Below are 17,582 nucleotides of genomic sequence, written 5' to 3'. Positions count from 1 at the left end.
AAAACCTGTGACTCTTTCTACCCATTGGAGAAGAAAATGATCAGGGCATAGTGATGCATAAAAAGAACCTCTTAAGAGCCATCAGTGGGACCCCTAGGAAAGACATCTCCAGTGTATTTATCAAGTCTGTGGCAAGGAAATATTTGCTTTCATTTCACACCCAGAAAGCAAGTCAGAAAGGAAAAAACGACTGCAAAAGGCCTTTTTACTCAGGGGGGCCTTCTAAAGCAATGCGAATAAAGCAGTGTGAGCAATGGTTCCATCCAACAAAGATCCAGCTCAGTGCTTCACAGAACATTTCATTTCTCAAGAATTTTGAGGTGTTACATCAGAATTTTGTATTAGAACAGAATCAAAAGCAATGAAACCCTTTTCTTGCCTGTGGTCAGGAACTTCTCTTCTCAATGTTCCCAGTTTATTCAGCCAATGACTAAAGATAAAAAATGGGTCAGCCTGACCACAGACAATCAAAACCGGATGTTTTGGGCAAACTAAGCCAGATGAGCAGAGGGACAAGAAAAAGAACATCTGTTTATTTAGTTAAACCTTTGTAAACTGGTCTTGAGTCCTAGCCCTTTAAAGGCTTCCCAGCACGATGTGTTTTCCCTTTCTGAATGGCTTGTTTGAAATTCAGAATGTATTCCTCAAAAAAAAAAAAAAAAAAAAAAAGCTGTTGTTTTGGCGCTCCTGACTCTGGTCTTTAAAGCAGTTACGTTACCTTTATCTACAGTTAGCTTTAGATTTACATGAGTCCTAGTAACACCAAAACTGAATGAATACACGGTAACAACTGTCCTTAATAGAGTGGTTCCCTTAAACTAAGCCTTGAAAGCAGCAGTTCCTTGGGAGTATGATAAAAAGAACAGAGCAATTCCATATTTGATTTCTAATCCTGCCTCCTTTCACCATTAGGCCTTCACTGTCATCACCCAAACTCTGGCACTTTAATATGTTTGTCCAGCAACCACTTGACGCATGCTGTCATTTGGTGAAAAGTGTGAAGAAAATTCTATTCAATTACTTTAAAAGTAACCACAAGTCCTTATAAAAGTATTCCCTTTGAAATGTGGAAACTGGCTTCAGCATTGAGAAACTCTCTTCAAAAAATGGTCAATTCTCTCTCCAGCCCATCTGTTGAGCAGTATCTCCTTTGAAAGAATCTGCACTACAAGCCTGATTTCAGTAAGGGATCTAGAGAGAACGGCCATTTATGCACACACACTTAGGTTTTTGCTTCAGCAAAATAGCTACTTCTTTTGTTTTGGTGCTGCATTTTTACTAATTGCTGATTACTGAGTAATAGTTGCAAGATAAAGCTAACTCTGCTCAGTATTTTTTGTTCTTTAAGTTGCTTTGCCTGATGCACTGGATTTATGGAGTTATACTGGATTTATATATTATAATGAATTTAACTACATATTGCTAGTACCAATTTGGAAATTGGGATGTGTTTTATATAGATACTCATGACATTTAGCAACTGCTAAATGAGAGTTTGAAAGACTCTTAATTAAGATTTTTTAGGTTTGGAATTACCACACTGATGGGTCCTGCAACAGAAGACAGCACCTCTTGGGTTTCTGCTTGGTAGGATATTAAAAAGCTACTCCAGACCATACTGTATGCATGTATGCTGTGCTATCCTTACCTGAGGTACAGAATCATAACAACATTATGGCAGAGTTTAAAACTAGGTTTGGTAACAAACACGTGCATGATCTATTTTTCAATTCCGTACACACTCCAAAGTGAGTTTGGAAAAAATTAAAAATATCCATTAGAATCTTACATTAAAATCCAGTACCAAGAAATGGCATAGTCTTCAAAAATTTTTACTCCAATTGATCTTGCATCCAGGACATTATTGATGCCACTGAGAAAAGACAAACCAGAGAAAAGGTTGCTTTAGATAGAAAAGCAAGATGTATTTAAACAACAAATGGGCACAGTGAAGAAATTTGAAATATCTGTGCTAGTGGTGAGTATATTACTATCCTCCAGCTCCAGTTCCATAACCAAGCCAACATCAACCATCATTATAGAATCATAGAATAGTTAGGGTTGGAAAGGACCTTGAGATCATCTCGTTCCAACCCCCCTGCCATGGGCAGGGACACCTCACACTAAACCATGTCACCCAAGGCCTCATCCAACCTGGCCTTGAACACCGCCAAGGACGGAGCATTCACAATCTCCCTGGGCAACACATTCCAGTGCCTCACCACCCTCTCAGTAAAGAATTTCTTCCTTAGATCCAATCTAAACTTCCCCTGTTTAAGTTTGAACCCGTTACCCCTTGTACTGTCACTACAGTCCCTGATGAAGAGTCCCTCCCCAGCATCCTTGTAGGCCCTCTTCAGATACTGGAAGCTGCTATGAGGTCTCCACGCAGCCTTCTCTTCTCCAGACTGAACAGCCCCAACTTTCTCAGCCTGTCTCCATACAGGAGGTGCTCCAGTCCCCTGATCGTCCTCGTGGCCTCCTCTGGACTTGTTCCAACAGCTCCATGTCCTTTTTATGTCGAGGACACCAGAACTGCACACAATGCTCCAAGTGAGGTCTCACGAGCGCAGAGTAGAGGGGCAGGATCACCTCCATGACCTGCTGGTCACACTCCTCTTGATGCAGCCCAGGATACAGTTGGCTTTCTGGGCTGCGAGCGCACACTGCAGCCGGCTCATGTTGATTTTCTCATCGACCAGCACCCCCAAGTCCTTCTCTGCAGGGCTGCTCTGAATCTCTTCTCTGCCCAACCTGTAGCTGTGCCTGGGATTGCTCCGACCCAGGTGTAGGACCTGGCACTTGGCATGGTTAAACTTCATAAGGTTGGCATCAGCCCACCTCACAAGCGTGTCGAAGTCCCTCTGGATGGCATCCCTTCCCTCCGGCGTATCAACCGAACCACACAGCTTGGTGCCATTGGCAAACTTGCTGAGGGCGCACTCAATCCCACTGTCCGTGTCACCGACAAAGATTTTGAACAAGACCGGTCCCAACACTGATCCCTGAGGGACACCACTCGTTACCGGTCTCCAGCCGGACATGGAGCCATTGACCACAACTCTTTGCGTGCGGCCATCCAGCCAGTTCTTTATCCACCGAGTGGTCCACCCATCAAATTGATGTCTCCCCAATTTAGAGGCTGGAGAGTATGGAACTCTGTCTGGGGACGGGTGAGCAGTTTGATTATCCCAAATCAAAACAACTGTAAAAATGTCTCTACTGCTCCTGAAAAAGACTTATTAAAAAAGCTTTGTGAGTACTCACTGTCATCAGATAGAACTGACCATTATGTCACAAGTGTACACTATTCAGATCTACAGTGTATCAAGAGCCAAACAGTTGTCACTCCAGAACTGCTAATAGCAGAGAAGCAAAAAACAGCTCAGTGAAGCAAAAGGAGGACTTCTTGGAGTTGTTTTCCTATCCTGCAAAGTGCTTGCCCATATTAATATTCTCCTAACATTAGAAGAAATGAAGAATCATCTTATCAAAGAACAAACAATGTAGTCATAGATGCCAGAAGGAGGAAACTTTGTAAGGTGTGGGTGTTACCGCTGCTGGTAAGGTGCTAGAATGTGGTAGCCTCAGATCTAGAGATAAGAAAAGGTATCCCTGTGCTCCAGACAGGCTGAGGATGGAGAGCAGCTGGAAAAGAGAGGCTACTGCAGCTGCTTTCTCCCATCCTGGTTGCTACCCAGGACTGGAGATGCTTGCTGTCCACCTGCAAGGGAGGTGCTGTCTGGCATCAGAGCCCAGGACATTGCCTTTGGACCTTCAGACATGTGCTAAAAACAGGAGCACGCTGATGAGATGAGATGCCAAAGTACTAGGACAGTCCATGGTAGTAGAAAGGCCGTTGTAGGAAGGCAGAGCTGAGGCCATTACTGGCTGGCCCGAGTCCTGCTGCATGAGGACTTCAATATGAACCTCCTTTAACTTTCCTTGGTACTAACTTTTGCTAGGAAAACCAAGTAGAATGTTTTAAAAACTGACAGTCATTCTGAGGCACACTAAAGCTTTTGGCTCCTTGCTCATTCTGCATACCACAGTGCAGGTTTTGCCTACTGGAACTTCGAAAGTGCTCAGGCACAGAAATCATCTACCAGCAAGTCTTGTCTGGGTACCCTCAGCCATTTGCTGCAACAGATTCTGATCTTTTTTTTTTTTCAATTCCTAAATTATTTCACAGTCTCAGAATCCAACACGCAAGCACTTAAGAAGGGTAAAACTTACTTTGCAGCTTCCCTGAGATCGGTTACATTTCTTGTTTTCCCTCTTCCGTCTTTAAATGTAGTCTGATTTGCCACGGTTAGCACACCATTCTTTGTGGAGAAGTCTGGGAAGCATCTCTTCAGAACTATTCAAAATACCAAAAGAAAGCAGAAATGTTACACCTCACATCAAATGAGCTCCACTTTTGTTGCTTGTCTTTTGTGACATATTTAAACAATTTCAGAGTCAAGATCAATTGCTTTTCAGCTGATTATCTAATGGAATGTTGACTTTGAGAACTCTTGCAAGAGCCATTCTATTCAAAATTAGGATTTTTATGCTCTGGGACTTTTTGTCTCAGCTCAGGCACAGTGGGAACACAGCTTTCAACCGGAGATTCTAGGTGCTACTGAGTAACAACAGTAGTATCAGTAGCAGTTTAAAAATTTGTAATAAATGCATAACTTACTCTCTGTCAGTATCTGGGCAGCCTGCAAAAACTGTGGCTTCTCAAATATGTAATTTCATGGTAATAAACCAGCCCCCGAGGACAGACTCAACATGACTGGTCACGAATGTTATTAGCACCCAAAACAATACATAACAGCAAGTGTCAGTTCCTCATGCTCGGTGAGCTCCAGCACCAGACACTATCACTAGACATTCTTGGAAAGGAAGCAATGGAAAAAAGACAGAAACTATTGGTTAGACAGAGGTAGAAGGAGATTATAAAAGAGAGAGACAAGGGCAGATGTTTACATACTTATTTATGTTGCCCTGCTCTTTGCTGCACTAAGTCCTTGTTTTCATTCCAAAGGGAAGAGCAGCTCCTACACAGCTGTACTTCACCTTTAGCTAACGGTTCTGCACTGTCCATATCAGGTTCCAATAAGCACTGATGTCTGGGCTCAATATTCAGCCTGGAATACCTACCCCCCCATCAGTTATTTTCAGGAAATAATTAACTAACATGTCTCTTTTCCTCCCTCTCGAATCTTCACCTCTTGTTGTAGTCTAAAAGAAGACAATAGCTTCTTTGCAAATGATTTTCTGTCTTTTGGGTCAGTACATCATTTTTCATACAGATTTTTAGTTTTTTATCATTTCATCCATTATTTTCTCTTTCTGACAGCCAGTGCCTGGCTTACACAATCTCTTATTTAAAGCATGGAAAAATAAACAGCAGTTCCTTATTCGCACGAGCTTCTAGGTCAGGGACACTTTTGAGCTCTGAGACCTGTGCTTGTCTACTCAGAAACACCTGCTGACCACAGTAACAAAACCAGCTTTCTGTCCCCTTAATTCCTCTGCCTCCCTGCATAGCCAGCGCTGAAAAGCAAGCTGCGCTGTAACTGGGCTCAAGTACCACCTGAACTTCAACAGCTGCCCAGATGAGCTTGCCTACAGTCGTGGCATTTCCTTCATGCCAACACCTTGGCTTGGGTGCTCACATGTTTTGGAAAGCACAGTTTGTGCTGTAAAGCATTTCTTGGCAGTGATGATTCAAGAGCAAGAAAGAGCTCAGTTTGACCCAATCACACTCCAAGTGTCCATGGATAGCACTCTAGGAAAAATAATACTAAATCTTTATACTTTCAAAATGTTTAAAACTGAAGAGATGCCACTGTCAGGTAACAGTCAGCTCCTTGTGATCTTGCCACAAAACACTTTTCAGACTGGAGCTGTGCTTTCATGTGAACACTTACAATCTGCTAAGATGTGTGTAAGAAATAGAACCACTCACAAGGCCTGCTTGGAATGATCATCGAAGGACAGTCTTCATCACGTAGGACTTGGGCAACAGACTAAAAAGGGGAAAAACAGGAATGCTCAATACATAGCAGAATAACTATGTGGGGTTTGTTTCTCATCCACTCTGAAAAAGTGCCCCAAACTGGACTCTGTAGCCTCCTCCCCAACCTTGACTGGTGGAGCTGCAAGACACATTCATGATGTGAGAATCCAACCTCTCAGTGTGATTTGGGAAAAGACTATTCTTTACTTTTCTAGTGACAAAAAAGAAAAGACCTCTTCACTTTGGATCAGCAGGTGAGGCAGTAATGACTGGGCGAGTGTTTCTTTGCCTCCCCCTTACTTTTATCTTAAAGAAGAGTAAGAATTTAACACAACTAACACAGTTGAATTGCAAGGTGGTTTAGAGATTGGAGAAATAACACAGTACGTTTGAGTACAAAATCAGTTCCATGAAAGACAGACTTCCTAGCTGAATTACTGAGGAGCTCTACATAACTCAAGAGCCTTAAGAACTGGTTTGAGACACTCTGCTCTACTGCTGTGAAGTACTTAAGTACTAAAGGATACTTGCCACAGTACCACAACCACATGGGTAGCTGCAGATACTCTTTACGCAAACAGTAATTACTTAAATAGTTAGGGATTTGATGTGCATACAAGACCATCCGTGATCAAATCACTGTCAAAGCACATGTATGGGACAACTCCTTATATGGTGAAATCAGAATAATTCAAAGCTTGCTGTAGCTCAGTAAAATCATGCGCATTACACATTGCTTGAAGAAAAAATAAAGTAGTCCATCACCTCCTGATACATACAGACCTTGCGAGGACTGTTAAAACCAGGTTTGCAGAACTGCTTGAAGTAATTCCACTGATCGGGTTTGTATCTGTAGGAAGCCTGAACATCAATGTAGGTCACAAACCTGTCTGGGCACTTTGAGACACAAAGCTGCAAGAAAAGAAGACACACTGAGGATAGAGAAGGGTAAGAAAGTGAGTGCAATCAAAAAGCAAGAAAAAAGGCCACCTGTAAAAGTGCCCTGTTTTATGGAATTGCCTTCAGTAATGTTTACTGCAGCATTTGGAAAGGGACACAATGCACTCCTGATTTCCTAGGCGAGTACTTCTCAAACTCTTCAGTAAATACTTTCAAAGTCTCTCCCTTTCCCCGGCACATCTAGCACTGCCTGTACATCCATTGGCTCCACACATTCCGGTGGATCTGCAGAGCTTCCAGTTTGCTGGGGAAAAAACCCAACTGTTTTTTAACAGCAGGAAAAAAACATCTGTCAGGTCCTCCTCTGCTCCCCTCAGCAGCCATGTCCTGTGTGAGGCAGTACAGTCTCTGCTTTCACAGTTCACACCTCATGTCCTTCTGGCACATTTGTAAGGAAAACTTTACTCAGAAAAGGCCTCGTGCAGCTAAAATTGTTCAACCCTTCTATGCAGTCTCTTCAGTCAAACACAGCTCTGTGGTTTTGTGTCAATCACTCAGAAGTGACTTTACTACTGACTAATGATGAATCTCCCCCAGTTACAAAGCAGGAAGGGTGTACATAAATTCTCAGCACTTGAGGTACAGCCATTATAAATCAGATTTATGTGAGAAATGAGGCAAGGACTGCAGTTTGATGGAAGCGTCCACTCAGAAGTTAGGATTCATGGAATGGAGAAGCAGTTGCTCCATTGCTCCTGAAGACTCTGCTAGGCTCTGGAACCATGCAAGTGTATGGTCTGACTCCTCAGTGCTCCTAAACACTCCCGCATAGTCTGAAGTCCATCTGTTTAGCAAGTTTCAGCCTTTTCCAGAAGGCTGTTCACTGTTTCCAGAGCTGTGCTAACCAAACATCCTTTGCAAAGATCTGCTATCCAAGTACCAGAGGACATCATGCAGGAAGCTTTGCTTCACCTCAAGGGATTCCATCATACATGATTCACCTGAGGGACTTTTGTGAAAAGATCTTGTACTAATCCTCAGAACAGGGCGGATGCTGCAAGAGGTCTTTCTACACGAGTGCTATAGTCTTGCACACTACCCACAGGCCAAGGAACAAAGAAGAGTTTTGTCTTGCTGGGACAACAGGTAACTAACAAGTATACACTTTACTCTAACCTCGGCTTCCCACCTATGAAACAGGCAACGAAACACGCTGTCTATGGATCCAGTGAACTGCAATAACAGTTTGCAAATCAGTGTCTTACACAAGAACTGAAGCTCTTCCCATACCAGTTCTTGGTTTTTTTCCTCCTGCTGTTTGATATGAATGGGACAGGAATGAAAGACCTTGCTTGCAGTTCAAAAGAGGAATTATCAAATGAGCGTTTTCACAAGAGACCAGAGAGTTAATCATCTGCAGGAGCAAACAACCAAAACCATTCTCTGCTTTGGAGATATTGTATGTTTGGAAATAAACAAAATAACTACTCTGCTCTCCCAAACCCTCCTTCAACAAGTATTTCACCTTACTCGATTCATGACCACTGCCAACTTGCCCACAGCCCCAGTCACATCCCACACAATGACCTCAGGATTTCTCAACAGGCTGCACTGTTCCAGTAACAGTCTAAAGACTGCAGAGTAACAGTGTCAGTGTCTGTATGTGAACAGACTGGGATACCTGGAGCAAACCTGCTGCTGACAGAGAAAGTTTCCATTCCAACAGCAGCTGGTCAGTGTTAAGAGGGCTTTTGCTATTCTTTGCTGGAGATTTCCATCTCTTCAGCTGTGTCAAATAGTCCATATGGTCACACTAACTGATAGGCCAGAAACATCTATCAAGGACAGGGATCAGGAGTAAGGGCAAGCTGAAATGGGAAGCATTTTTAAATGATAGTTAAATAAAGACAATTAACATTCAGAATCAGTAAATTGGTGACCATGTAACAACCCTCATCCAAATTAATACTGAACCTCACTGAGTACTGTCAAGATGGCCAAGACCATACTCGGTCACCTGCAGCTTAGTTACACAGTACAAATACTTTGGCAGCAAAGCTGGATCAGAGCAGCCCTTCACCTAAGTCCTCTGACCTACCCCATGCCATAAGTTGTTGCCTTAAAAGATGGAACAGATGAGCATAACTGTGCAATTGTTCAACAAAGCAGGTCAGTGAAATGGTCTCATGTAAAAAACATCAGGAGGATGATGTTAACCCACACAAGCTCAGTGCCTGGGTTTATTTCATAACTTCACAAGATGATGTAGCACAGCCAAGGGAGTACGAATTGTGGCACAAGGCAAGAACAAGCTTTCAAGATCTTCACTTTTCAAAGTGCCACAGGCTCTCACCATACCCAGATACTTCTGTCACTGGGGAGATGCACATCTTCTTGAACATGTCTACTTTGGAAAACCCTAGATGTCAATCAGAAGTATTTTCTGCATGCACTGATTACTACTCATCATCTGCTTGTGATGAATTCGTAAGTTACAAATTGCTGCATTCAGCTAAACAGACCTTTTTTTTGTCAACCCTTATCCAAAATACTCAGTCTTCTGCATTTCTGTTTATTTTTTCTGACCACCATAGGCTACAGAGAAGGTGTGCTACAGGTCATCTATAAACCAACCATGTTACATTTTGAAGGATATGAATTTTTAAATCAAACAAATGTATCTATTTCTTAAGCACCATGACTAAGAGGCAGGAAAAATATGTTATCTTTGTATTTCACTCACCTGTGTTGTAGGGCACTGTAGGTTTATTAACACCACGGGGCTGGCACACTTCAGAATGTTGAAGTAAAACAAAATGGTCTTGTTCCTATGGAAGTGGACATAAGTAATATTATAATTATGGGTGCTTGCACATCCTACCATTCAAAGCCTGACAGCACATATTGGTATTTAAATTCTATTATTGTGATTGGTCATACTGCAAATACAAAGCAAAAAAACCCCCCAAAAAAATCCCAAGCAAACCCTGGGTGTTTCATGTCAAGACAGCGCCAAAACCAGAAGCATTTGGTCTAAAGAACTATGTGAGCTAAAGAATGCTAACTTTTGAGAAGGCTTTTTCACAGCACTGTTTTAAGCTGAAACAACCCAGGCACCGTTACAGGCATCTCTAGTCCTGCCTCTGAGAAGTGAGGTCTGTAAAATACCCCTGCAAAACCTCTGTGGTCCCTCTGCTTGCACTGAACATACTGTGTGTGCACTGCGTGCAAAATCACTACCGGCAAACGCTACACTGTGAAAGCTGCCTATTTCTGCCTGATCAGAAGGTGGCACCAAAATCAATCAAAAGCTTTTTACGGCTGAAACCCGAAAGCAGCTGGCCAGGAACCAGAATGATAGTAATAGCATCAGCTCATAACCCTGATAAACCTCCTGTGATGCAAAGAAGGGACAGTCTGAGGACTCTGCACCCCAGAATCCTCACACTTTACAGCTTCTGGAATTTCACTGCACATTCAAGCTCCCTTTAAAACTGGGATTAGCTCAACTGCCTGACATTTTACATGGTTAAATTGTTTTCACCAAGGTACGTTCTGAGGTGCACTGGTAACAAACCACGCATCCTGGCAAAACCAGTTTCACTAACATTAGCTGTGATTTCTGAAAATCCACAGAGCAAACTTTTGGACTGAAATGCCATCGCTCTTCAACAGCTCCTTGACAGTGCTCATAATCCATGAGCTGCTTGAAGCCATTAATGGAATCACTTTTCTCCTTAGGACTTAGCCACTTGCTGGTTTTAACAGCAGGAAAGAAAGTTTAAATATGTGTGTGACATAAGAAAACAGCCACTGAGAACTAGGTCTGTGTTCTTTATAATGAAATTATGCTGTATTCCATGATTACACTGTGCCCTGCAGGAGGCAAAACAAGATTACAGATTACATGGAGATTAATGGATGGATTACATGTAGGCACAAAGAGGCCTAAGACTTGCATGACAGCACAAGGTAGAATTAACTTGACTGCAAGAAATTCACTGGAGTCCAAATGGGTTTTTGCATGAGCTGTGAGTGCTGGCTTGGTTTTTAGCTTCTCTTTTCTGCTCCTCAATGAGATTGCTGTGAATGCTTGTTCCAAGCACAAGACTCAAAAACACACAGACTGTGATCACTTTCCAAGGAAAGCGTCTCAGATTAAGGCCTTAGGGACTCAGGAAAACCATAGTCCTGGGTTAGCCCTTCACAGTGCTCACTTTCAGGGCAGCAGAAAAACCTGACAATGGCATTGGTGAAGGCATGATGAGCACATCCCACACCTCCACTTTTTAGGGACTAGAGGGACTTGTTCAGAGAGGCCTCCTGGCCTACTGCCACTGAACACTCCTGCTTTCCCAGCAGGTTGCGTTATGTGTCTTTTGGCTTATATTTTTATAAGAAACTCCTCAATGTGGCCAGTAAGTGCCAATATGCAGTTCTAGCAGCTGTATTTATTCTCCAGCAATCATATATATGGAGGGACATTTGTGGATAGGAACTGGAAATCACATTGTAAAAAATAACCAAAGGAAAGTCTTGATTAACAGAGAAAAAAGGAATGGGAGTGCAACAAAGCAGAAGAAGGAATGGGAGTGGATGATAACAGAGATGCACATCTGGCTACACACCACACAGTACACGGACACTGTGTGTCTGAGGCTCCCAAACCCACTTGCCCACTGCTTCGTACTGACCTTAGGACACAAGGGCAAATTGGTAGTGAGAAGGGGAGCAGAGAAGGGGTGCAGTGAGGGGAACACACAACACAACAACTTTTGCTCCTAGTTTTTCCTCTTCAGGAAGTTGGCCTCTCCAAAAACTGCTGAGAAGAATCTCAGAGGGTGGAACAGGTCTTCTTACACCATTTAGTCTGTTTCCTCTCTAACAAAAACTTGTGAGGATATGAAGTCCTAGCTCTGCCTCTGTTGCACTCCCCATCTCCTGCTCCTTCCCTTCTCAATGCCCTTTGGACAGCAGCTTCCTCATGGTTTTTCCCCATTAGAAAACTAAATGGGAAAACAGAGAAGCAGCAAAGAGCTGTTACCAAACATTAGCTTCTGGTTTGCTTCCTGCAGAGCCTCGACCTTCTTTACAAGGGCATAAAGGGTGTCTAATACTTTTTAAAAGTGAGAATTAGAGGGGGAAAAAAACAAACTGTCTTTACAATTCTGTTTCATAAAGCACTTAGATTTTTCAGAGGAAACATCAATGCGACATCTTTCCTTCCTGAGCAGCTATTTCCATGCAGACATGCTCTGTTGAGATCAACGGATTCATTTAACTCTCACAATTCAGGATTTAAAACCACTGGGAAACAGAGACAAGCAAAGCAAGCTGCTTGGCAGGTATTCCAGGGAAGGTTTGCTTACAGCTGCCTGCCTCCCAGGCCCCTCATTCTCTTCTCTACTGGCACTGGGTAAACACCAGAAAAAAAGCCCCAAGAGCTTCTCCTGATGGTCTTTTCTGTTATTTGGTGCATGTTGAGAAAAACTAAGAACCAGGCAATGATGCTTTAGGACTACTCTTGCTCCAAGGTGAATAAAATAATTAACTATCCAAACTTGGATAGTTAAAAGCTCTGCCAGCTAATACTTGCTATGTAGTTAGTGATGCCATCTTTAAGCTATGTTGATCCTATACCAAAAAGATTCTCTGAATGATGAAAACAACTGCATTCTAGTAATAATTTGGATCTACACATGCACCGAGCAACTCATCTATTTCTGACCTTTATGTGGTATAAAAATACAGTAAGAGTGTCACTGTTTCTTCAGCTTCCCAAGAGAAGCCCCAGCAGATAGAGAAACTTGAAACCTCACACCTTATTCACACTGCATGAGTAATAGAGGTATGTGAATGCATCAACTACTCACTCATTGGGGGTGTCTTTCTGACCGCAGAACTGCCCGTAGCTGTCAGTTGGATAAATCACTTTCCTGGGGTCGCCGTGCACCCAAGCTGTAAACATACACATCATCTTTTAGCATGTTATTCAAGTGCACACAGTTAATAGTTGAAGCAGACCAGCATGAATATGTATCACTTCTAATGTACCATTTAATCTCTGTTGATCACCACTGAAGAGTATTGATTTGTAGAGTTCCTAATGAAACTCCAAAACATAAACCAAACTAAACTGAACTAAGATATGGATAAACCAGGAAGAAAGCAAACCAGTTCACTTTTTACCTTCAGGGCATGTGTATCAGGACTGTATCCAAAATATGGCATAATGGACTTAAAAACTGATGGTTATCAAAAGGAGAAAGAAGAGGACTTAACTATGTAGACAAATCTGAGTGTGGACAGCATTTCAATGGCATTGAAATTAATGGGATTAAGTGGGGGTGTGATGGATACACACAAGGTGTGACCAAATCTAATGGACTCCATTTGCACAATGAACGGAAAAAAACTCACTTTGTACATTAAAACATTTCCTGACCTCTCACTTAGCCACTTTCCCATTTTTCAGTTATTAGGTCTGCATCTGGCAACTTGTGTATTCTATGGACTAGCCACAACCATGGTACTGAATGGGAAGGGGTTTATATTGAACTTTTAAACTTTTCTTCACTTTGAAGCAGGATTTCTTCTCCAAGCTATTTCCACCTGCACCATGACTTCCTCTTACGGATCAAGCACACACCAGCTGTCACTACTACTATCACCATTCCTAAGCTGTAGTGTGCAGACCTGACTCAGCTTCCTTCATGACTAGCTGAAGTCCAACCTTTGAACTCTCCTGACTAACTGCTTATCTGACCCCAAGGAATGGAACTTGCATTTATTTTTAAGTATCATCTGAAAGGAAGATGTAATACCAGAATAGAATTCCCTATCACTACCCTGAGATGACACCCTAAAATCAGGTTGCTAAAGAGCTGTTAGAAATTGGATCTTCTCCCAAACACCTCCTTGTGCTTGTATTATGTGTGAAAGATTACAAGCATTACAAAGCTTCCAATCCCAATGTTCCCCATCCACACTATATACTAAATGTCAGGAGCTCACTTAGCATACACTTGAGGCTTTGATCTATGCAAACCACCTTGAACTTGCTTCTCTGTAATTATCCCATTTTCTCTCAACTTTGTGACATTATATTTAGTCATTTGTGCAACTGTCATTTTCCTCAAGGTCACTTTGGTAAGAACAACAGCGCTTAACAACGACATGTGCAGTAGAGACAGAACCTATGTAAGATCTCAGAGCAGCGGAGTGTAAATTTATTGAAACGCTCAGGACAGATACACAGCATCTTCAATGACTTGCAAACACTGACAGAATCTGTAATGCTGCCTTTCACCTGAACACTTTCAGGTTACTAAAATGAATCTGCCAGTTCTTTTAACCTACGTTAGTTTTCCTGTGCTTTGGAGTCTGGAAATCAACCTGCTTCTTGGTATCAAACACTTTCTGAACTTTCCAATCAGATGCATTTCAGAATAACTGTGGTGTACAGTGTTAAGCACCACTCCCTTTTTCATTTGTTAGCCCCCACTGGCCTGTTTCAGTAGTGCTGCTTAACAGGAACATTTAGGAGGCATCAACTCTGTCTTAGGAATTCTTACAGTCAGCTGATAACTCATGTGTGCACATGATATTAGAAAGTAGAAGGCTCTCTGGTGACTGCAAAGTCTCTATGTTCTGCCATGTGCACTCTATTCCATCATGACTGACAAGAGGGAGTTTTTCTTTCTGCTTTAATATGACTTTGCTTCTGTAATCCAGAAGTTGTTGCTACTGCCAACAATATCCCTTTCATATTAAACCTAGAATTCTTTTTCACTCCTCAGACAAACCTGGGAGAAAGGAGATAAATGCTGCAACATAATGGTGGTGGAACTGATTATTTTTTTTGGCTATCGCAGTCTTATTAAGGATCTTTCCTTAGGAAGGGCCCACATGAGCCAGGCTTACTTCCTCCAGTCTGCTTGGGTGGACTAACACAGCCAACAAGAACAAAGTTCAGCTCATTGAATGGGCAGAGCAGAGCATTCTCCTCACTCTCTTTTCAGTTCTAATGCAAAGTCTGCTCAAGTATTTCAAAAGGTTCCCTTGGTTTTGCTGGGTTTGTATGAATCCTCGGTCTCAAATTTAACCACTCATCTTTTGCAGTGTTTTTTCTCAATTACTAGTAGAAATTAGGAGACTGCAAACCATACCTGCTTTGCCATTATCAGATTGTCTAAAGCTGTCCTTGGCAGTAGTTCTCCCGTGTGCCTAAGGCTTCAGTCATGTTTTCAATAAAACAGTATGAAAAAGAGTCTGCTTTTTGAACAGCAGATTTAGCATACTTTGTGAAATTCCATCACTGGGATCAGCTGGGGGATGGAGGAAGTCATCTCTCAGCTAAATTCCAAAGCAAAATGAAAACTAATTGTGTCTGATTTACAACATATATATTTAGCATTTCATTAACTCTGCAGCAGAAAGAGAAGGAAAATGACCCATAGAAGAAAAAATACACAGCTGCTTTCATTGCCTGTGCCAGGGGCTAACATCGAGATTAATAAACTTAATCCTCTGTTGCCTTCCTTGCAAACTTTCAGCAATAACAGTGAAAGAATACAGGTGACAAATAAACAATTTCTAGTCAGAATTCAGCAGTTCTCACTGAAAAGGAGGTTGTTGCAAGAAATAGCCTGACGGAGCAGCATCACGTTCTGCATGTTGTGCTGCACCGCTGGTGACTAAACGAAAAGGAATCCAGCCACATACAATCCTGATTCCAACGTGCTCTGATGCTCATGAGGCTGCAGCCTGAGTCCTGGAACAAACACCTGGGCGAAAACTAAAGAACAGCTGAACCATATTGCACAGTTGACTCAGCCCTCAGAGTGGCAACATGATGTTCTATGACACTAGAATAGCGTTTTCCGAAGGCCTGCAGTTATGTGGAGCCAACACACATGGACAGTATCAAAAACAGCCAATGTCTGTCACTCAATGCCTGCCTGATGCACTCCTTTTTCTGTGCTTTGTGGGCTATGTCAGTGGCTGTAAAGACTGCAAAGCTCTGTGTCGAGGAGAAAATGTGAGTAGAGCAATGGCATCTTGTGATAAAAAAAAAATGCAAATCTATCTGGTTATACATTCTGTCTCATTCCCTCTCCTGTGTATTTCTGAAAGGCCAGTCTTTTCTTATTTTGTTTCCCTTAAGGGTATATTTTACATGTTTTAGTGTATGAAGAAACTGACCTGCCAAATTGTTCTTACAGCTTTTTAACACAACACAATTGAAAAAGGTAACAGAATACGTGATACAGAATTTGTAAATCCATGTGCCTAACACTGGTATTGTAGAAGCATCCCTTGTTGTATCAGAGTAATACAGCAAGAGTCATTAGTTTAAATTAATCTGTCCTTTGATGTGAGGCTTTTTTCCAGGATACCTTATTTGCTGCCTTTTACATGCACTTTGCTGAATTAAAATAATCTTAAATTAAGATGCTAAACATTTATAAAGTATCACCTGGATAAGCCTAATGTCTCTGGAATATATGTGAAAGTTAAGTCAGTTTGACAGGAAGGAAAAATGACATGGAATGTTAAATTAGCACTATTAGCTCATCTGTAAAGTTAAAAGAATGAGAAAGTAAATCATAGAGTAACAACTTCTATTCAGTACAGTCACTCAACAGCAGCCACCACTGAAGCAGAACTAAGCACAGCCAGTAGCAAAAATCAATTCAGTTTCATCTTTCAAGGAGAGTTGGTTACCTTTTACTCAGACTACATCCCAGCCCACAGAAACACCAAATATTCCACTGCTTTCTACAAAAACACACATGTGAGCTATACACACATTACTGAGGGCAAATTTTGACTCAGATTTTCAGCCATAGCAGTTGTGTGATGAAGCTGCGTTTATTGCTTACTTCTCAAGCCAAATTCAACAGGGATCCAAAGCAGCATTCACACATTTTCAAGAAATAATAGAAATCTACTTTTCCTTTCTATAATAAAGCATAATTATTGAGTAAGAATTGATTCAGAATCTATTTTCTCTTAATGTGAACTTCGTTGACTCTCACGTATTTTGTACATGGCTGGCCCCTGAACTGGGCCAAAGCTGATCTCATCTTTTACTTAGAAATAAATTAGAGGAAAAAGAATAGCTGAAGCACAGTACAAGGAAAGATGAAAAGCAGGGACCATGTGGATCTCGAGCTGGACTAAATATTTCTAGATTGAAAGTTCACATCTTCTCTGTAAGAAAGGTAGAGAAAGTAACCAGCTACAAATTCAATATCTGGTTCCAGGATCTAGCTGTCAGCAGCATTTCATAAGGTTTGCAAGAGAAGGCTGCTCAGATGCCCTGTGTCCAGCAGGAAACCACTGCATGTGCAGAGGAGGGAATAATACCACTTCATTGTCTCACATCACCATAACCACGATGTCTGAGAGGACAGATACTAAGGAACTGGCAGCACTGCACCTGCTGTACTTACCCACAACTCCTAATGCAATGTAACCCAGAATGACGACTATGAAGATCACACAGCACACGATGTCTGTACAGTGCCTAGGAACAGAAAGAAACACTTTTTAAAAACAAGGTGTCTAGTAGAACCCTTTGAGAACACTGCACGTCACAGGGTGTTTTAACACCTGAAGAAGATGTCCGCATCTGCACTAAGCGCAAGTCTTACAAGATCACATTTGA

The 17,582-nt window shown here is 41.9% G+C and overlaps 1 protein-coding gene across 1 annotated transcript in view; it reads right to left on the bottom strand.

Moving 5' to 3' along the window:
- Positions 1 to 17,582, bottom strand: part of SLC44A5 (solute carrier family 44 member 5) — a gene marked incomplete at both ends in the record, with an annotated part of 94,168 nt that overhangs the window by 19,007 nt on the left and 57,579 nt on the right. Inside the window, 7 exons of the mRNA XM_080624062.1 lie at positions 1,790 to 1,873; positions 4,237 to 4,360; positions 5,960 to 6,020; positions 6,794 to 6,922; positions 9,654 to 9,738; positions 12,784 to 12,868; positions 17,368 to 17,441. Of these exons, the coding sequence (XP_080480188.1) occupies positions 1,790 to 1,873; positions 4,237 to 4,360; positions 5,960 to 6,020; positions 6,794 to 6,922; positions 9,654 to 9,738; positions 12,784 to 12,868; positions 17,368 to 17,441 (642 nt within the window). The remainder of the gene's footprint in view (positions 1 to 1,789; positions 1,874 to 4,236; positions 4,361 to 5,959; positions 6,021 to 6,793; positions 6,923 to 9,653; positions 9,739 to 12,783; positions 12,869 to 17,367; positions 17,442 to 17,582) is intronic.

This window comes from Psittacula echo (genome assembly GCF_963264785.1).
Source record: "Psittacula echo genome assembly, chromosome: 7".
NCBI classification, from domain to species: Eukaryota; Metazoa; Chordata; class Aves; order Psittaciformes; family Psittacidae; genus Psittacula; species Psittacula echo.
Note: the sequence above shows the minus strand (reverse complement) of the source record. Positions and strands in the feature narration are given on the sequence as shown.